The 22,433-nt window shown below is 38.6% G+C and overlaps 1 protein-coding gene across 13 annotated transcripts in view; it reads right to left on the bottom strand.

Moving 5' to 3' along the window:
- PER3 (period circadian regulator 3) overlaps positions 1–22,433 on the bottom strand; it is a 64,366-nt gene that overhangs the window by 27,204 nt on the left and 14,729 nt on the right. For 10 of the 13 annotated variants that reach the window (XR_002520896.2, XR_002520898.2, XR_002520903.2 and 7 more), the window contains 9 exons: positions 20,606–20,684; positions 18,627–18,733; positions 17,914–18,070; positions 12,939–13,044; positions 11,919–12,047; positions 11,355–11,505; positions 2,051–2,186; positions 1,270–1,394; positions 865–1,035 (listed from right to left, as the gene is read on the bottom strand). Coding sequence is in view for 10 of the 13 variants with exons in the window: in XM_017956804.3 (XP_017812293.3) it covers positions 865–1,035; positions 1,270–1,394; positions 2,051–2,186; positions 11,355–11,505; positions 11,919–12,047; positions 12,939–13,044; positions 17,914–18,070; positions 18,627–18,733; positions 20,606–20,684 (1,161 nt within the window). In the remaining 3 variants the exon portion in view is untranslated. The remainder of the gene's footprint in view (positions 1–864; positions 1,036–1,269; positions 1,395–2,050; positions 2,187–11,354; positions 11,506–11,918; positions 12,048–12,938; positions 13,045–17,913; positions 18,071–18,626; positions 18,734–20,605; positions 20,685–22,433) is intronic. The other 3 variants (XM_021935665.2, XM_021935670.2, XM_021935674.2) reach the window with 1 other exon arrangement.

Genomic DNA, 22,433 nt, shown 5'->3' with positions numbered 1-22,433 from the left:
GAAGGGCTAGCTCATTTCCAGTGAAACTCTACTTCTGACTAATTAGAAATGTAATGCTCTCTGGTCTTTCCCCACCAATCCACAGATCTCCTGTCAGTACCATGCTCTCCATCTCACAGGTTGTTGGAAAGATTTAATGAGATCATCCCAATGAAGAACTAAGAGCAGAGAGTGGCACAAAGAAATGGCTCGACACATATTAGCTGATAGGCCACTGAAGACTAGCAAAGATAAAGCACAGATCATGTGAAAACCCAATTTAACATATTTGTTACCATTCTTTCATCTACCCAAATTGTTATTAGTGATGAAAATGTCAAAAGGACAGGTGGCAATAAGGAGGAATAAAAAGAAGACAGTAGAATAATTACCAAGTACTTATGGTGTTAAATGAAGACTTTTAAAGAACTCTATTCATTGCTATCACACCAATACAAAAATCTGAACGCATGTGTGACTGAGCTCATCACAACTTACAGGATGGTGAAATGCAGGTGAAAGGAACACATTCTTTAAAAGTCAGCAAGGAAGGAACCTCACACAGTCCCATCTATAATTGCATTAACAATGGCTAACACTAATTGAGGGCTTACTAATACCTACCTACTAGGTACTGTATTAAGTGCTTTTTATGTGTCAACTGATTTCACTGACAAATAACGTAACTGAGAAATACTGTCCAAAATATGTAACCAACACAAACGTGATGATGTTTCCAGAAATACTTTAACTGAACTAAAGAAAGGAAAAAATATGTGTAGTTTAGAAGTTATAACTGAGCAAATGGCATTCATGACTTTTGTTTTCTCATCACAATGTAGTTAATATTGAGTATATTTTCAAAGTAAGAGGCGAGTGTGGTACCTGTCTCTGGTGGGACGTGGACAATGGTGCTGCTGTAACCGCACTGGCTTATGCCCGACCCCAAGCTCAGCACCGCCGTGGACAGGATCTGTGGAGCTCCTCCTCCTGCATCTATGGACGGTCCATTTGTTGGCATTTCTGATTTAGGTATGGTTGAGATTTGCAAACCAGCTGGTGGTGTAAGAGAAACTGACAGTGAAAAGAAAAATTCCCAACAAGAAATTTATGTAAAAGACCCAGTTTACAGAAGTTTGTAACCGAGAAATTAAACCTTACTGGCCATAAAGAGGTAATATGAAACCAGAATTTTATGCGTTCAACAAAATAAATATAAGACATTAAAGAGAAACATGAAGGATGTATTTATAGTTCTTTGAATTTAACTCCGAGGGGCATTCTTGTTACCTTGTAAGGCTTGGACATCATCTGCCTTGTGGTTCTGTTTGTCTTCTTCTGAGGAGGAGGAAGTTGTATTTGTACAGGAGATACACTTTCTTTTCAAAGCTGGAATGTTGTAGCTCTTCAGGTATCTGTAACAACATAATTAGGCCCCATATTCTTAGCTGGTTCCCTAACTGTGCCATTTCCCACCTCTTTGCTTTTCTCATGCCACTTCTGTTTGGAATACTTCGTACTTTCTTCTTTGATAAAGTCTTCCCTGACCATCCCAGCCTCAATCACTGGATTGTAACATTTCTTTTACTGTGGTTTTGAATTAACCTTCAAATCTTATGTCACAGGTGTCCAATCTTTTGGCTTCCCTGGGCCACGCATAAAATACACTAATACTAATCATAACTGATGAGCTAAAAAAAAAAAATCACAAAAAAATCTCATAATGCTTTAAGAAAGTTTACGAACTTGTGTCGGGCTGCATTCAAAGCCGTCCTGGGACACACGCAGCCTGTGGGCCACGGGCTGGACAAGCTTGCCTTACACCATTTAATTCTGACAAAAATAGGTCTTGTCTTCTGGACTATACCACAGTTTCTTCAAAGAAGGAATGCATCTTCTAGCTTTTTGTGCCTTCTGTAATGTTCAGCGTGTTAGGCACGCCATCAATATCTACTGATTTATAGTGAAACACCAAGTGAGAGCAGCTATTAAAAATTCTATGAAGTCTCTACAGTGACAGTGTATGCTTTGGGAACAGACTTACATGGTATCCAAACTTGCGGTCTCATACCTGATGACACTGTCGATACAGTTGATCTGTTGATAGGATGGGCTGTGCTCATCGTTCCTCAAATCCTCATAAGGCTCAGTGTACACACTATTATTTTTCAGTGTTTGGTGGAAGGAAGTAAAGGTTTTATATTCACCTGAAACAGAATAAAGGGATGTGCAATTAAAGGTACCCAGCATGTAATTAAGAACATATACTTTCTTACTAAAATTAAACCATGCCACTTTATCATGTATGTATCAATAGAATATTATGCAGCTATTAAAAATGAGTGCAGATCTAAAATGCACTAATAGAAAGACATCCACAACACACAATGTGAATAAAATAAGGTACAGAGCACATTACATATAGAATGGCTACAACTGTATTTAGAAAAATAAGGAATGAAACCAAAATTTCCAGCAAAGATTATCAAGGAATGAAACCATAGGTTTAAGGTTGATGGGGAACTTTCCAATGTTGAGCTGACACTGCCTGTACAACTGGTCAACCCTGGCAATCACTAACGGTGGAATGTGGGAAGACCTGTGCGTCATACGTGATGCTGTGTGAAGTACACAGCATCTCCCACATGGAGCCTGTGTCCGACAGAACTTTCTGTGATGACTGATGGATTATTTGTGCTGACTAGTATGGTAGCCACTAACATACCTCTATTAAGCACTTGGAATACGGCTAGAGCAACTGAGAAACTAAATGTTAATTGTGTTACATTTAAGTGTATTGAATTTGAATTTAAACTGCCAAATGTGGCAAGTGGCCACCATTGAAGATGTAGGTACAGAGAGAAGAAAAAACCTCCAGGCTTAAGCACTAAAAACTTCCTGTAAAGGACAATGAGCCAATAAAGGAGACTGAAAAAGGGAAGCTGGAAAGATAACAGAAAATCCTGCAAGGTTCGGCCTCACAGCAACCAAGAATGAAAACTTTCTCAAGGAAGGAGTAACTAATTACATCATGTACTACTGAGAAGTTTTGTAGAAGTGTTAGACGCTGGTCATTTTTAGCTGGCTTGGAAGAGGCTTCTCTATTTTCAGAAGGTATTATGGAAAAATGACTGTATTACCTTTCACTCATTAATGATTTTTAACTTTTAATTTTGAAATAATTTTAGACCTGAAAAGTTGCAAAAACAGTACAATAGAGTTCCTATATGCCTGTCATCCCGCTTCCACTAATGTTACCATGGTCTACAACCATAATAAAATGACCCGAACTAGGAAATGAACAGTGGTACCATTCTACTAACTGGAAAACAGATCTTTGGATTTTATCAGTTTACCACTCAATGCTGTTTTTCTGTTCAGGGTCACAACTTTAGTGGGATGGCCTTCGATTTGAGTTTCTCTGATGTCTTCTCATGATTAGATGGAGGTTATGTATTTGGGGAAAGAATGCCACTGAGGTGCAGTGTCCTTCCTCGCGCATCATCCCAGGGTACATGATGTCAATATGTTTTGTTACCTTGTTCATTGGGTAACATGGTGTCTCTCAGGTTTGTTTGTCCTGTGTAAAGTTACTATTTTACAATGTAACAAACAAATAATATGCTTTGGAGGACTACTTTGCGATCACCCAAGTATTCTGTTTCTTTAAAACTTCTCAAAGTTTAAGTTCCCCATTAACCTTTCACCTGTAGTTTCATTCCTTGATAATCTTTGCCTGAACCATCTGTTTTATTCTTTTTATTTGGCATAGTATACTAACCCGTGTCTATCCATCCCTCTGTATATTAAACGAAAGGGGCATGAGTCCACACTGAAACCATTCGCGCCAATCCAGCATCATGGAGTTCCTTCCCTTCGGCTGTGTGTCGCTTTCCTCTGATAGTGAGGAGTCTGGTTATCGTTATCGATAGCGGCTTCCACAATTTGTTCAACCCTAGTATAAAGTCGCTTTAGAATTGCTACCCCGTACTCTGGTGGAAAACGAATACACCAACTTGAGTACAGTGTTTGTGCACATTCATAATTTTGTATTTAGCCCTAGGAGATCCAGTTGCAGCGCTGTTTTCCAAAGCTACTGAGCTCTATTCTTCCCCACCCCTTCCGTGTGTTTAGTCCTGTCACCTGTAATGCAGTCAGATTCACCTGTCAAAGCCTGCATCTCATCTTGGGTTCTCTTTACATTTTGGGGTGAGATGGAGTGCACAAATCTGTGGGTTTTGGCAAATGCACAGAAAGTTGTGTATCCATCACCACAGTAACCAAAAGAACATTTCCATGACTTAAAAATGTCCTTACATTATCTCCTCTACCCAATCATAGTAAATACTGATCTGCTTTCCAGAGCTAGAGCATTCCAGAAAGAACACTTTTCTGGAATGGAATTCTACAATATGTAACCTTTTGGTTCTGCCTTCTTTCACTTAACAAAATGTATTTAAGATTTATATCTACAATGGTCTGTGAATCAAGTTCATTTCTCTTCACCGTTGAGTAGCATTTCACTGTGTGGATATACATAGCTTATCCATTCTGCTGAATGACATTTGGGTTGTTTCTGTGTTTGGCAAGTAACAGTGTAATAAATATTCACATACAGGTTTTCATGTGAATTTAAGTTTCTATTTCAGTTGGGTAAATCACTAAGAATAGAATTACTAAGTTACATGGTAAGAGTATGTCTAACTTTATGGGAAATGTCAAACTTTCCCAAAGTGGCTGTACAATTTGGCATTACCTCCAGCAACGGGTGAGTGTTCCGGTCACTCTGCATCCTTGCCAACACTTGGTACTGTCAGCTTTTAAAAAAAATTTAGCCATTCTCAAAGATATGTAGTGGTATCTCACATGGTTTAAATTTTTTTGTCTAATGACTTAGGTTCAGCATCTTTTCATACGTTATTTGCTGTTTATATATCTTCTTTGGAAAAATGTTGTTTCTAATTGGGTTGTCTTCTTGAGTTTTGAGTGTTCTTTATGTACGCTGGATATAACTTCATTATTGTATATAAAATTTGCAAATATTTTGTCTTTTCATTCTTATCAGTGTCTTTCAGGTGTGACTGGATGCCTTCAAGGTGGTATGGCCATAGTTATCAGTGTCTTTCAAAAAGGGGAAGTTTCATATTTTGATAAAGCCCAACCTGTCCTTCTTTTCTTTTCTTTTGTTCAGTATGGCTAAAGACTTACTAATTTTATTACCCTTTGATTTAACTTAGTTTCTCTTTTCAATTCCATTGATATCTGGTCTTTATTATTCCTTCTTATTGCTTACTTGAGATACAATTTGTTCTTCTTTCTCTTATTTTTAAGGAGGAAGCTTAGATTACTGAGTCTAGACCATTCTTTTTTCCATATAAACACTCAATGCTGTAAATTTCCCTTTAAGCAGTGTTTTAGGTATATCCCATATATTTTTTGTTGTCTTTTCATTTTGTTCAGTTCAAATTTTTTTGAGATGGAGTCTCGCTCTGTCGCCCAGGCTGGAGTGCAGTGGTGGAATCTTGGCTCACTACAAGCTCCGCCTCCCAGGTTCACACCATTCTCCTGCCTCAGCCTCCTGAGTAGCTGGGACTACAGGCACCCACCACCATGCCTGGCTAATTATTCATATTCATGTTGAACATGAATAATTTTTTTTTGCATTTTTAGTAGAGTTGGGGTTTCACCATGTTAGCCAGGATGGTCTCAATCTCCTGACCTTGTGATCCGCCCGCCTCAGCCTCCCAAAGTGCTGAAATTACAGGCGTGAGCCACCACACTGGGCCCAAAATGTTTTTATTTCCCTTGAAACTTCCTCTCTGACCTGTGGATTATTTATAAGTATGAAGTTACTTAATTTCCGAACATTTAGGGATTTTCTAAATACTTCTGTTACTGATTTCGAAGTTTGATCTATTATGGTTAGCGAATAAACAGTATATGATTTCTTTTCTTTAAAAATGTTTTAAGGTTTGTAATATGGCCATAATCTGATCTGTTCTGATGAATGTTGCATGAAAAATATGTGTTGTGTTGTTGGGTCAAGTGTTCCATAAATGTCAATTAGGCAGACCTTGCTGATAGTGTTGTTCAGGTCTTCTATAGCATTACTAATTTTCTGTCTACTACTTTTATCAATTACAGACAGAAATGTGCTGAAGTCTCCAATTATCATTGTGAATTTGTCTGTTTCTCCTTACAGTTTTACAGCTTTTACTTCATGTATTTTGGAGCTCTGATATTAGATGCATAAACATGTAAGACTTTTCTATGTTCTTAAGGAATCAACTCCTTTATCTGTTATATAGTCTCTCCTTCTAACTCTGCTAACACTCCTTATTCTGAAATTTACTTTGTGTAATAATAATATAGCTTCCCACTTTCTTTTGATTTGTGTTAGCATGATATATCTTTTCTACTCTTTTGCTCTTAACCTATGTTTATTTTCACAATGGGTTCTTGTAGATAGTATGTAGCTGGATCTTTTCATCCAATCTGACAATTTATTTCTTGTAAATTAGTGTGCTATTATTTATATTGAATATGAATAACTGAATTGAATATGATTCATATTCATATTCAATACATTAGTGATTGTTGATATTGCTGGATTAAAATATACCAGCCACTAGTTATTTTCTATTTGTTCCATTTGCTATTTAAGTGTATTTTTAGAGATGAGGTATGGCTACGTTGCCCAGGCTGGACTCGAACTCCTGGGCTCGAGTGATCCTCTCACCTCAGTCTTCTTAGTAGCTGGCACATGGCACCACTCCCAACTTCAGTTCCATTTGGTTTTGGGCCACCATTTTGGGTTAAGTGTCTTAAATTCCATTTTACCTCCTCTATTAACCTATTATTTATACTTAAAAAAATTTTCAAATTGTTTTCCTGAAGTTTCCAATATATATTCTTAAGTACTTAGAGTACTTAGTGTCTACCTCCAAATAATACAGTTTAAGGACCTAATAACAGTATATTCCCAATACCTTCCACCCAACCTCTGTAGTATTGTTGTCACAAAGGTTACTTATATATACGCTATAAATCCAGTTTGCTGGTTTTGCTTTAGTCCATTACCTTTATGAGTAATTTTAAAAATTAAAAAATAGAATTTTTTTAATCTTCATTTATTCCATTTCCAGTGCTTTTCACTTCTTTGTGTAGATCCAAGTTTTTGGTCTGGTATCATACTCCTTCTGTCTTAAGAAATTCCTTCATCAAAAATATTTCTCAACATTCACATATGACAACAAATGTTTTTCAATCATTATATGATTGGCATTGTTCTATTTATTTGGTAACTATTCTGAGTAAGGGGTAAAATTCCATCTGGTGTGTTGTGTGTATCCCTTTAAAAATGATTTGTACCTATCTACAGAGTGCCTAGATTTTCTCAAAGCACTATCCACAGAGACATTTCCCTATTTATGTTATAAACACAGTGTATTTCTCTATTTATGTTATAAACACAATACAATCATTGACAAGGGAAAATTTATGTTCATGTTTGCAAAATTACATGGTCCATTGTAAAGCATTAGCAGCATTAGAATTCATCAAGAGATGATACGTGGAGACTTGATAGACAATGTCTGTATTTAGACAGCTTGAAAACTACATATTTTTGGTAAACAAGTCTGTATTTGGTAATATTTTCCTCTAATTTCATTTAAATACATCATCCTGTTTTGTCTTGAAAAAAAAAATTCCTGTAGCACTTCTTATGGAATAAGTGTGCTGGAAATAAATTCCCATAATATTTGTTTGAGAAAATTCTTTATATCACCTTTATTTTCTTGAAGATCGTTTTCACTAGGTACAGAATTCTGTGCTGACAGTTTTTCTGGTTGAAGATGTTACTCTATTGTCTTTTTAGTGTGCATGGTTTCTGAAGAAATGTCTGTTATAATTCTTATCTTTGTTTCTCTGTACATAATCTTTTTTTCTGACTGCTTTCAAGATTTTCTTTTTTCCATCGGTTTGAATATGATATGCCCAAATGTTTTGTTTTGTTTTTGTTCTGTATTTAACTTACTTGATGGTCTTTGGCTCTGTAGAAAATTCTTGACCGCTATTTCTTCAAATATTTCTTCTGAGATTCCAATTATACCTATGTTGGATAGTTTGAGGCTGTCTCCAAATTCTTAGAATGCTCTATTCTGTTTGCTTCATTCTTCTTTCTCTGTTTCAGCTTGAATAATGATTCTTTTCCAGGCTGTGTTGAATGCTATTAAATGTGTTCCTCATCTCTGGCATTGATGTTACAGATGTTACATTTCCATTTGAGGGTTTCTTTCATGCCCATCTCTATGCTGTGATTACCCACCTGGCCCTGCATGGTGCCCACTTTGTCCACTAGCCTTTAATGCATCATTCATAATTATTTTACGTTCCCTGTCAGATAGTTCCAACTTCTGTGTCCTATCTGAGTCTTGTTCTGATGATGGTTTTGTTTCTTGGGAGGGTTTTTTTTTTTTCTTTTACCTTCTTGCCCATCCATATGCTACATAATTTCTTGTTGAGAACTGTGTAACTTGTGTAGGATACAGAGACTGGGCATGCCTTTCCTTCTTTTAGACCTCTGTTCGAATTAATCTAATTTTTAGGCCAGGTTTAAGTATTGTAATGGATTTACAGCATGTACAACAGTTTTCAAAATTCCTCTAGTTATACCTTTTGACTCAGCTGGTGGCTGGTTTGGTGGGTAATTTTTTTGTTTTTTCTCAATATCTGCTCCACTTTCAGCTTTTGGTCTTTCCTTGTCATTGTGCCTTGGAGAGGGTCTGTCTTCTGCAAGTTACTTGACTCAGGCTCTCGGTGCACTGGAATCCAGTGCTGCATCTTTCTTCTCCCTGCAAATATGTTTCTCTCCTTAAATTTTAGGCCTGCTGGCTGCTCTGTAACCTCAGCACTGAGTTGTCAAGAAAGGTCCTGAACTTGCCTTTCATCCAGATTTTTCTGTTGTAAATTTGGGGTGATGCTGTTTCTGGCTCTCTACATCCCTGAGTAGAAACTGGAAGCAACCTCACTCTGAATCTGTTCAACGGACGAATCATCTTCTCCCACTCAGGCATTCCATCACCCTAGACATGGACACTCACTTTTCCTGGATTTCCTCAATGATATCTCTTGAAGCTGGCCTCTGTACATGTAGCTGAAGGGGCTTTACATATCCCTGTTGTTCCTTGCCCTCTCATATTAACTTTTAAAATCTCCCTTCTTATTCTACCTTAAAGCATTATTTGCTCTTATATTGTAAGAAAGGTAAACATATAAATTTTAAACCTGAAGTTCCCATAAAGCATGTAAACAATGATCATGCTTAACTAAGCATTTTCCTTTTCATTGGTATATATCTCTAGTCAATTTCTAACATTTAAATTATAACATTTTTAAGTTGTATCCTCATGTGTCTCAAGTAAAGAGTATTAAGGTTTCTTAGCTCTTTAAACTTGTTGGTCTCCAAATGTTAATAAAATCAAGATCTCCCAGAAACATTGGTTCTCCAAAGCTGTACCAAATGGCAAGAGATCTTCCTTCTTCTCCAAAGTCACATCCTGTGTGTGCTATTAGAGCCAAATATAAGAATCTAAGGAGTGAGAACATTTCAGTTTCTAAAGTAGCTGCGTAAGCACATGGAGTTACCCGCAGCTTCAATTTTATAAAAAATCAGTGATGGAATATTGCCGTCTACTTAAAGATACAGCCTTCAAAAAAAAAATAGTACCAATGGTATTACAAGATCCATGGTAGATGATAAGAAACTGAATATTGCAGGAAGTGAGAAGGGAAGTGAAGTGAGAAGGGAAGCTATTCTGAGATGAGGACAGAAGTCAGTATGTGAAATTCTGATACTACCATGAGATCCTAGGCCCAGGCAGCTATGAGTAGGACTGGCAGGACCAGACAGTGAGAAAAACATTTAGACATTTTAGCTTTAAAACTTCCTAAAAGAAATAGCTCTGCTAGGACATGGAATAATAATCTATATAGTAAAAATTGTATTTAAGATAAATTTTTCTGCAGAGGGGGAATGTGGGGGTTTTGAGGGACAAGAATAAAAAAAGCAGCTGTTATTCCTGTCTTGTGCCCTTACATGTAACAGCAGAAGAAACCAATGGAATGCTCACCTTCCTATCGAGGTGAAAAGAGAAAAATGAAAGAACAGGACTTGCTCTACCTGGGGAGTCCTATAGGCTCTACTGTGGTTTGAATGTGTGTGTCCCCCATGATTCTTATGTTGGAACTTAAAACCCAATGTGAATGTGTCAACAGGCACATGTTAATATGAATGGGATCTGCAACCTTTCAGAAGGGCCAGAAGGAACTAGCTAAGTCTCTTCCTGCCTTTCCGTCCCTTGTGCCATGTGAGGACACAGCGTTTGCCCCCACCCAAGGAAGTGATATTCTCTGAGAAGCGGAGACCTGGCCCTCACTAGACACTGAACCTGCCAGTGCCCTGATCTTGGACCTCCCAGCCTCCAAAACTGTGAGAAATAGGTTTCTGTTCTTTATCCATTATCCAGTCTCAGGTATTTTGTCACAGCAGTACAGACTAAGACGGTTCCCAGTGATGTCACCTATGGGAGCAGCAGGTTGACTTTTTGTGGTATAAATCATGTCAAGTCCTGAAACGTATAGCTGTTATCATTACTGACCTTAGAAATTTCACCCCACTGTGTAAAACGTCTACATTTGACAATGATAGAGATTAATAACATTTAGTGACCAAGATCCATCACAACTTCCAAATTATATTAACATTCAGGAAGAAAAATGAAGGCAAAGTTAGCTAAATTTAAATGTCAATCTAATTTGATTTCTATATTATTGAACTTCCCTATGCCATGCAATGCAACTAGGTTAACTTTTCAATATGATGCCAGTTTTACTACTGATCCAGCTCTTTTGGAGTGCTCCTCACCTCATATTTGAGAAAAGTAAATACACGTCAAGAAAAGAGCCAAAGATTTTCATTGAATTCAGGTCACAAAGATTTCTGTTTGAAATGACGAAAGGGATTTTCATTTTAATATACTTTATTATTTAAAATGCATTCTAAAATCCACTCTTTTTGTTTAAAGAGATGCCCATGCAGGGAGGAAAATCTATAATTTGTTGGTATTTTCAGAAAAGTTAAGTCTTCAGTAAAAGTAAACTGCAACTATTACAAACACATTCTAATACCATTTACTTTCAAAATAGTATTTGCTGTTGCCATTATTATTACTACTATTACTTTGCTATTTAGGCAAATCAAGAAATATGAAAAGCACCAACACAGGGTCATGACTTTATGCTCATGAATCACATACGTGACATCTATGTAGAGAGTGATAGCCCACAGGAGGAGATCCTTGGGGAGGACTCACCACCATCATTCGCTGACTCACCACCACCATTCAGTTCTGTGCGTGTCCCCGTCACTGGCTTGAATGATGATTTGGTCATTGACTTGATGTAGAGCTGCTGACCCAGATTCTTAATTTTGTTGACACTGGCGTAGACCTGCTGCAAGGTCATCTTAGGGAAAGGAAAGATAAAATATGTTTCAAAAATTACAAAAATGTCCACTAAAGATACATAAACAAAATACACTTAGCTTCTGTTTCTCTGAAGACATAATGACTAAAGCACAGTAATCGCTTTAATTCAGTTTCCTGCACCATGCCACAGGATACTGGTACCAACAAATTCGAAATAAATCGTTCAAAATATGCTAATTTTTAGAATGCATACAATTAATTCAAATATCACATTCCAAAAGTGATATCTTCTTTTTACAGACATTTTTCCCAAAGCAAAATGGATGAAAATGTCTGTTATCAGATGAGGTCTTCGAGTCAGGAATACATACTACGATGTCACCACGTGCAGAACTGAGGTAGTACAGAAAACACAACGACTGTATAAGGATGTGACATAAGCCCATGTACCTGCTCTGCCTTTGTCTCCTCCACGCAGTGCCCGCTGGCCTCACTGGAGGAGGCGATGCTGACAAGCTGCTCCTGCGACCCGCTGCTCCCCAGGCTCCCATAGCCGCTGGACACACTCACGTGAACTGGCTAGAAGGACAGAGAGGAACAAGTCCAGAATTGCTGGGTGTCTAAATGCAGCCACCTCAGAGCTCATCTAGAATCGTCTAAAAATTAAGATGACAATTCCTGAAATCCCCAATTAGGTGTGTGCAGGTTGGTACTTTTAACGCTGACACGAAAGGCACTCCTCTGTCATTTCGGTAATTCTCAAGGGCAAGGTCTTATGTTCTAGTCTAGGTAGGTACTTCCAGGAAAACACATTGTTAAAAAGCCATAGTATAATTAATTTTTTAAAACCTGAAAATAAATTCGAGTTCTCTGTGTCCAGTTTAGAATAGAGAGAACAAACTAAATATATGTTGTACTTTTTCCAAGAATGTGGCAGGTATTTCATGCACCCTAGAGATTTTATGGGAGACATTCTGAAAACCACTGAGGACAGTTACTCTACGTGACGCCATCAGTTCTATTTCCCACTTATTCACTGAATCTCTTATAGAAAACACCTTTGGTATTTCTTCTCAACACACGTATTTCCCCACTTTTACCTTACAATAGTTAAGAGAGACTGAGATCTACCATCCCTCTCCTCCCATCTTTAAAACTGAAATTATTTAAAAAATCCTGAAGCCAAAACCCAAAGGCTGAGCACACTGGTGCGTCTGCAGTGTAAGAGTTCTCTCAGTCACTTGGCTTGCTGTCTTACAATGGGTTCCTACAAAAATATTCTGTGTAACACAGAATAAGGAACAAAGAATAAAATTTAATTTAAAAATGAAAAGAGAAAGACAAAAATTTCTGGAATGCAGAGGGCAAAGATGTGTCTCCCTTTACAGTTTATTTTTGTAAAGTGACTTTACTGGGCATTAAAACAAAACACAATTCGGGAATTTTGCATTTTTAAAAATCTCACCTTACCTGTAAGAGAAGTTTGTAAATTTGTTCTTGTAATTCTGTTACGTCTTTGTCATTATTGTTCGTCTTTTTAATTTTGGTAGCAAAAACATCCTCATTTAGTGGGCTCCTAGAAAATTCCCAGTGAGAGACTGAGTCAAACAATTTAAATGTGAAGTCGAAAGTGATTTTTTATAGACTATTCCAAGATAGATCTATGACAATTCTTTGACTCCTAAAAGAAAATATGAGGCTAGAATTCTACCCATGGAGGTACAGAAACTAATGAGAGACAAATGAGACATTAACAGGCCCCTTAAGTTTCTCTAAAGTACTCATCTTTCCGTAATGGTTTCAGGGCTATATATGTACAAATCTAAAATTAGTGACAAGTAACCTCCTTAGCTACTAAAATATCTTTCGCAAATAACTGGTTTCAAAATTTGACAGTAACTGAGTAACTGACTATAAGAATTTTAAAGGCCCCAAGTTTGCCAAACAACATTTAACGTTTAATGCACCTAACACTTAAGTTATCTAATTAAGACGGTTCTGCAACCCACCCTAGTGGTGAAAATGTCGCTATTACAATACCTTCAGTCTGTCTCACACTCCAATTTTAGAGCATCTATGACCCGAATACAGTGAATGGCACCCATGCCAACAGAGAGGATCACAAAGAAGGGAAGGAACTGATGTCTACTTGGGACCTTCTATGTGACAGGCACTGTACTAGTTTTTTTTTTTTTTTTTTTTTGAGACGGAGTCTTGCTCTGTCACCCAGGCTGGAGTGCAGTGGCATAATTTCAGCTCACTGCAATCTTTGCCTCCCAGGTTCTGGCGATCCTCCTGCCTCAGCCTCCCGAGTAGCTGGGACTACAGGCACGTGCCACCATGCCCGGCTAATTTTTGTATTTTTAGGAGAGACAGGATTTCGCCATGTTGGCCAGGCTGGTCTGGAACTCCTGACCTCAAGTGATCCATCCGCCTCGGCCTCCCAACACCGCACCCGGCCTGTACTAGTTTTTATAACACACAAGAATACCTAACATTTTGAAAACCCTTATTTTCAAGTGCTTTACAAGTATTTTCTCCTTCACCTGATTAAATTACATTTTCCAGGTGGCCTGGCAGGTAAGGGGGAAGCAGGTGTTCACGAAGGGACCAGAGTCTGGGCTCCAGAGCCCACACTGTGTGCCACCACACTCTACTGCCTGTGGGTACCTTGGTAAAGCAAGTCCCATTCGTGAGGCACACTGAATCAGCTGCCATCAGCTCATGGAGTCCTCACAACAACCCCGGAAAGTAGGAATTATCCCCAATATGCAAAGTCAGGGGATGAGGTAGTCTGAGGAATTGGCCCAAGTTCACATAACGGAGAAGCAGCACTTAGGATTTGAATCTGCCTATGTCTGACCCCCAAGCCTGGGCTGTCCTTTTTCATTATGCCAGCCTGCCGTTTCTCAACTGATATCTCAGTTACCTAAAAACTGAAACAGTTTCCCAAAGGCAGAAATTATCAAGAAAATCATAGGATGCTGACAGTGTCATAAAAGCAGTCAGGAATATCGCCAAGTGTAGGGACTATTCACTCACCCTGCACATTCTCATCACAGTGGAACAGCTGCACCAATCGCCTTTCTCTCCCTTAGCATCTAGACTGTATCTAGATCAATATCTATCTGCATGCTGTCAGGTACACCATATGTCTGTGGCAAGCAGTAACTGAATATATAACCTTATATCACAATCTGACACACTATACGTTTTATGTAGCTGTCTCTCCCTATAACCCACTGCCAGGTAAGCGCCACGGGGAGAGGTATTTTGCCTATTTTGTTCACTCCTGGATCTTCAGTACCTAGAACAGTGTCTGGTCCATAGCAGGCACCCACTACATATTTGTTAAAGGAACAAATACATGATTGATCTGGGAATAAAAGTACACTTGGTTCCTAATATAAACACATTGTGAGCTTGAAAACCTTTCAGAGGTATTTGGAATTTATTTTTTGAGTGAAATGGAAATAGAACAGATTGCTTTATGAGATTTACATATTCCTAGTTGTGAAAATTTCTGCAAAACTAAATTGTGTATATATACATATTTTAAGAGACAGGGTCTTGCTCTATTGCCCAGCCTAGAGTGCAGTGGTGCAATTCTGGCTTACTACTACCTGGACTCAAGCAATCCTCTTGCCTCAGCCTCCTAAGTAGCTGGGAGGACTACAGGCACGTACCACTATGCTCAGCTAATTTTTGTTTTTACATTTTTTGTAGAGATGGGGTCTTGCTATGTTGCCCAGGCCAGTCTTGAACTCCTGGCCTCAAGTGATCCTCCTGCCTCAGCCTCTCAAAGTGCTGGGATTACAAGAATGACACATAAAGTGTATTTTAAATCAGTAATTATGTAATGCAAAACTGATTAATCTGCAGGCAATAAGGAGACAGCCTTCACGAAACAGCAACAAAAATGCCATGAAGTATGATGTTGCTGTGTATGTGAAGTGAAGTAGGAGTAAGAGAGAAAACTTGGCTGCAGTCTCCACTTTCACTCCTCCCCAAGTGATCCCTGGGAAGGTTACTCTAGTTCCCACAGTATGGATTTTACCTGTAAAATGAGAGCTGAGGACACCTGACCTGCCTGCATGCAGTGCTGCTGGGAAGGACTGAGAGAGATGCGCAGGGTCCCTTGCTAAACAGTCTGGCAACCCCCTTCCCATTTCAACTGTCACACTTACCAAACTCTAGTTATATATGACAGTGCCATTTTTATTTACTGTCTCTCCCATTACAGTGTGGGTTTCCTGATGGTAAAGAGAACGTTTTGATTACCATCACATTCTCAAGGCCTGGTACACTGTCTTACACAGAGCTTTATACTTTATAAATATAATGAATAATTATTATTTTATGAGCAAGATGAATACCTACTAGACCTTAAATCCTTTCCCTCACATAATCTTTGTTGTTAAGATGTAAATACTGGTGTAATTTTTAAAAATACTGAAAACATTCTGAATATTCACTATATGTTGGGTAATTTCACATATATTTCATCAAAGAACTGAAAAGAGAGCTTCAGAAATCTAGGCTGTTTCTTTAACTCTGACTGGGGCCGGGGAACACAGACCATCAACGAGCCCCAGATGGAAGCCTCATGAAGGCATCTTACTGGCTATGGTTTCCTACATTCATGCCAAGCAACCATCGGATTTCATGTTCATTTCCCAATAGGTTTCCGTACTTGGGGCGGGGAGGTTGGGAAAAGGGACAAAGTCCTTTCTGAGAAATACAAATGGTTTTACTTGGCAGCTGTATTTCTTAATAATCAAGTTTGTTTTCTAGCACAAATCAGTCTCATGAGTTAGGGCGGCCAGGAGCCCATTTCTTCCATTAAGTTCTAGACGTGCTCTGCAGAGAGGCCAAACCTGGAGTAGAAAGAGGTAAGAGCAACCTTGAGACCTCTTCTCACCATGGCTCTGCACATCATCTCTACTGTAATATTAACAGGTGATTCAAATACGTCTTACTGGTTCTCAGTTTCATGTTCATGTAGACAATGCTGTATAACAAGATACCAAAAAACATAACTTCTCGATCTCAGCATGATATTGGAGTCAAGAAAAATTTCCATGCTTAAAAAAAATAGACATCAAAGGGAAACCTAGAGCCAGGTCAAAAGGCCTAGAGTTCAATTAAAAATGGACCAAAGCGTTGCGCATGATGGCTCACACCTGTAAGCCCAGCACTTTGGGAGGCCAAGGCGGGCAGATCATTTGAGGTCAGGAGTTCAAGAGCAGCCTGGCCAACATGGTGAAACCCAGTCTCTATTAAAAATACAAAAAATGAGCCGGGTGTGCGCCTGTAATCCTAGCTACTGGAGAGGCTGAGGCAGCAGAATCGTTTGAACCTAGGAGGCGGAAGTTGCAGTGAGCTGCGATCGTGCCACTGTACTCCAGCCTGGGTGAGAGAGTGAGACCCTATCTCACTAAAAAAAAAAAAAAAAAGGACCGAAGATTCAAGGGCCTAGGGGTACTGTAGCCTGCAAGAAGTAGTGGGCCGGGTTGGTCTCATTCTATTCCACATGATGCTGTTACGTGGACATGCAACAGCAAGCAAACAAGCTGGTGTCAGCTGTGCTGCCAGGAAAAGAAATATTAAAAAATGGACACAGGCCAAGCGCAGTGCCTCACGCCTTCAAAATCCCAGCACTTTGGGAGGCAGGAGGATGCTTGAGCGCAGGAGTTTGTGACCAGCCTGGACAACATGGCAAAACCCCATCTCTACAAAAAATACAAGAATTAGCTGAATGTGTTGACAAGCACCTATGGGCCCAGCTACTTGGGAGGCTGAAGTGGGAGGATGACCTGAGCCAGGGGAGGTTGAGGCTGCAGTGAGCTGTGCCTGCATCACTGCATTCCAGCCTGAGCAACAGAGGGAGAACTTGTCTCAAAAAAAAAAAAAGACACGACTAAGTGGAATTTGATGGCAGAAGGCTGCTATAAAAAGTTTTACATGCTCACTAAAGAGATATTTAAAATAGAGAGAAAAAAAGAAAAAAGAAAAAAACACCTGTAGGTCCTAGTACCTACACATAACCAAAATTCATATTTTATTTCCTTTCAATCCTCTTTTCCTTATTTGATAGTATGTTTATGTTTTAAACATAATTATAATCATAGGTGTAATTTTGTATGCTGATTTTTATATTTAATGTGTCAAATATTTTTCCATGTTATGTGATCTCTGCAAAAATTTTCATTGACCGATATAATAATACATCAAGCAAATATTCCAGATTTCACTTAATGATGGACATTTAAGCTACTTTAAGGCTCATGGTACATATTGTCAAACTATCTTCCCAAAGCACCGAAAAAAAAATCTGTGCTTTATTTAGTTCATGTGTCAACTAAGTCAGAGGGCAGTCAATAAGCTAAGGAATATTATTTGATACAGGAGATGTTTTAGAAAATATGAAAACTGACTGGCTTACGTTCGAACTTTATGCCGACCAATGATGAAAGAAACCTTCCGGCTCCAGGGATTCACAAAGCTGGACCAGCTGGAATCCAGTATGATGTAGTCTCCATTTTGAGTACAAAATCGAATGGGAGAATGTTCAAAGGGAGGATGCCCTGCATACTTCAAGACTATATAAAATAATAAGACAAAAATAGGATTTATGTAACATAGATACTGATTATAAATGTCCTTTTTAAGCCATTTATTTGTACATGTTTTAGTGGTTTTTTTTTTTTTTTTTTTTTTGAGATTGAGTCTCGCCCTGTTGCCCAGGCTGGAGTGCAGTGGCACGATATTGGCTCACTGCAACCTCCACCTCCCAGGTTCAAGCAGTTCTTGTGCCTCACTCAGTCTCCTGAGTAGCTGAGATTACAGGCGTGCACCACCATGTCTGGCTAATTTTTGTACTTTCAGTAGAGATGGGTTTCCTCATGTTAGCCACGCTGGTCTCCAACTCCTGGCCTCAGGCAATCCGCCCACCTCAGCCTCCCAAAATGCTTAGATTATAGATGTGAGCCACTGCACCTGGCCTGTTTTAGTATGTCTAAATAGAAAACAATTGCTTTAGCAGCTTCAATATAATGCCTATCTGGTTAAAGGCTGCGCTCTAATGAGAGGAAAAGAAAAATTAGAACAAATCAATGAGAGAAGAACATTTCCTCCTATAAAGGAGTAGGTCCTGACCTTTTTGGTGTATGGCAACCATCAGCGAACGATCTTCAGGGTGCAGGTAGCTTAGGATCGATGTTCCGATCAGGTCCTGAGGTAGGTAACCCAGCAAAGGCACTGCTCTGGGATACAGATACACAACACAGGTGGCACGTTATACTCATCAGGTAATTCTTACAATTTATATGTTTTTAAAAACACTTCTGTATTTCATTCTAAATGTGAGACAATTTTATGTAAAGCTGTTTATCTTAGCATTTATAAAAACAACAAAGAACCCAAGTGCACATCCTGGGGGAAACGGCTGTATCATCTAACACGTTGGTTATCTGACACATTGCATCAAAATCATCTAGGGAACTTGCTAAAATACAGATCCACAGGCTCGCTGTAAGCTTACTAAATCAGAATCTCTGGAAGTAAGACCAGGCACCTGTATTTTTAGCACGTTCCTTAGAGGACTCTGATGCCCTCCATAATTGTGTTTATGTTGCCATTTAAAAAGTCTACAAAAAGCACATTGTAATGTAGAAAGATGCTGATGACGTTAAATGAATAATGCAGGTTGCTAATTCATACAGCATAATTAAGATTACATAAAAACAATGTCACCTAGGCCGGGTGCGGTGGCTCATGCCTGTAAATCCCAGCACTTTGGGAGGCTGAGAGGGGCAGACTGCCTGAGGTCAGGAGATCGAGACCAGTCTGGCCAACATGGTGAAACCCCATCTCTACTGAAAATATAAAAAAATTAGCTGGGTGTGGTGGCGTGCGCCTGTAAACCCAGCTACTTGTGAGGCTGAGGCAGGGGAATTGCTTGAACCAGCGAGGTGGAGGTTGCAGTGAGCCAAGATCGCGCCACTGCACTCTAGCCTGGGCAACAGAGCGAGACTCCATCTCAAATACAAAACAAAACACAACAAAAAAACAATGTCACCCAAAAGGTAATATCAGATAGACAGACAGCTAGTACACAGAAATAGTTTCAGGATAAAGGTTCATGGGAAACTTACCATGGTAAGACTAAGGATGCCTCAGAAAAAACTGGATTCCATAAATATTTTCCATGTGTAGAAACCCACAAATATTTTCTAATACAAGAGATTTAAGCTATTTTTAAAATTATATTTAGCTGAATTTTCTTACTTTATACAGATTAAGTATTTCACACATTACTATTTGGTTTCAAGGTAAATGCTATCAAATACACTCATTTTCAGATGTTAAATTTTTTTAATAAAAAATTATCAAAAAATGTTTTTGACATTTTTGCTTTACAGTTACGTGTGGTGTGGTGCGTTGGTTCCCAGATTTTTGAATTTCATGAGTAAGTAAAATTTAAAAATAAATACGGGGAAAAATTGTGGGATACTGGTGTAGTGATACTGATATTTACTTTTTCCAAATAAAGATATTAAAAAACAGCAACAAGCAGTAACAACTACCTACTATCACTATCCTTTAAATAACAAAGACTATTTCAACATCCCCCAAAAGTAGGAAGGACAGAAGTTCAGAAGTTCAAAATAAAGAACAATTCTTTATAAAAAATAATCTGTTCTCCCCACCTTCGCCTCCACTTCAGACTAATCAAAATTTCATCATAAACTGTTTTGAGAAGCACTTGGCAAGTGGAAATAACACCAGAATAGGTGCTAGAAGACCAGAGTCTTGGTCCCAGTTTGAGCGCAGATACTATACATCTGTTCTCAGCAAACTGGCCCCTGGGTTCACTGTCTTCTCTGTAAAATGAAATAATTCTTGGCCTAGCTAAAGCATACTGTTGAGAAATCAAATATAACTTGTAATCACTTTCTAATATGCAAGATATTTATATTAAAAATTTAGACAACATATATTTCCATTTAACAAAGATCAAATAGGCAAATGGACAGATTTCAGTTATATAATGTATAAACATGCAAACATAAACTTCTTCACATTTATATTTATTTTCAGAAACAAACTTATTTTAGGCTTAAAGAAGTGCTTACCTTTCATCTACTTCAAGAAACACACACCCTGGGGTGTGTGTTGTGGTAAAGATTCTTTTATTCACTGGGATTCGAGGAGCTATGAAAAAAAAATCGAAGACCCATTTAAAGGCAAATATCTGATTAATCATCCACTTAACTAACCACTTAACATATTAAAAAGAGAACAAAATCTATATGAAATGGTAGAAATCTCATTTAGGGGCCTGGCCTTCAAGCAGCCAAAGCTACAGTTAAATAATAATTTCATCACTAACTACATTTTAATTAGGTAAAAATGTGAAGCCTATTAAAGTCAATTTTAAACACAGAGAGAAAGAATGTGCACGTTAAATAGTTTTCTCTTTTTTTTGGAGGCAGTCTCACTCTGTCCCCCAGGTTGGAGTACAGTGGCACGATCTCGGCTCATTGCAACCTCCGCCTCCCAGGTTCAAGTGATTCTCATGACTCAGCCTCCCAAGTAGCTGGGATTACAGGCACCTGCCACCACACCTGGCTCATGACAAATAATTTAATAGTTAAAACTGGAGTGACTAAAAAGTTTAATCAGATTTAGTAGCTGCATATAACTAAACAAACAAAAATACTACAAATATTATTTAGTACCATATGGATATTCTTAGTGTAATAAAATTAGTATGGTCAGTTCTATTCTAATGCTTGCTTTAATAATGAAGTGTGGCCAGGCTTGGTGGCTCACGCCTGTAATCCCAGCACTTTGGGAGGCCGAGGCAGGCCGATTACTTGAGGTCAGGAATTTGAGAGCAGCCTGGTCAACACGGTAAAACCCTGCCTCTACTAATAATACAAAAATTAGCAGGGTGTGGTGGTGGGCGCCTGTAATCCCAGCTACTCGGGAGGCTGAAGCATGAAAATTGCTTGAACCTGGGAGGCAGAGGTTGCAGTGAACCGAGATCGCGCCACTGCACTCCAGCCTGAGGAGCAGAGCAAGACTCAAGAAAAAAAAAAAAAATAAGTGATTGATATATTAGGGAACAATCTGAGCAAGTGCTAATATCTCATTTGCTTGTACACTATTTTATTTTCAAGAAACCTTAAGTGAATGCAGAAAACAGCATCCAGTTGAAAGGAACCACTTACAAATAACACCAAAACAAGTGTGATGGCTGATATCTATAATCCCAGCACTTTAGGAGGCCAAGGCAGGAGGATCACTAGAGCCCAGGAGTTCGAGACCAGCCTGGGCAACATAGTGTGACCCTGTCTGTACAAAAATAAATAAGATTAGTTGGGCGTGATGGTGCGTGCCTGTGGTCCTAACTACCCTGGAGGCTGGGGCGGGAGGATCACTTAAGCCCGGGAGTCTGAGGCTGCAATGAACCACGATCATACACTGCACTCCAGCCTGAGTGACAGAGCAAAACCCTGTCTCAAAACAAAGCAAAACAACAACAAAAAAAGAATACACAAAAACATGCATACACACCTCAAACATCTACCTGCTACCTCAGTCCATCCTGTGCTATGACCCATATTTATTGTAGTGTCTGTATATTTCCTAATCATTTAACAGGTATGAAATGATTATCATTTTTGTTCCATTTGTTTTATTTTTAATATGCAACTTTTTGAGTTTTGTGCTCCTAAACCCATTTTTCTCATAAGCCCTGTGGTTTTTATTGTATGACTGTTACATAGGATGGTAATTTGTAGGAAAGCATATGTCATTTTACATCTGAACTGACTTTTCAGTAATACATGGAAACTGCCTATGTATTGATATATGCATGATATATTCATTTAAAAACATAGTTCTGCTCGTAAAAGATAAAATATACGTTTTACTCAGGGAGTTTCAAAACACTTC

The sequence above is a fragment of the Papio anubis genome, chromosome 1 (genome assembly GCF_008728515.1).
Source record: "Papio anubis isolate 15944 chromosome 1, Panubis1.0, whole genome shotgun sequence".
NCBI classification, from domain to species: Eukaryota; Metazoa; Chordata; class Mammalia; order Primates; family Cercopithecidae; genus Papio; species Papio anubis.
Note: the sequence above shows the minus strand (reverse complement) of the source record. Positions and strands in the feature narration are given on the sequence as shown.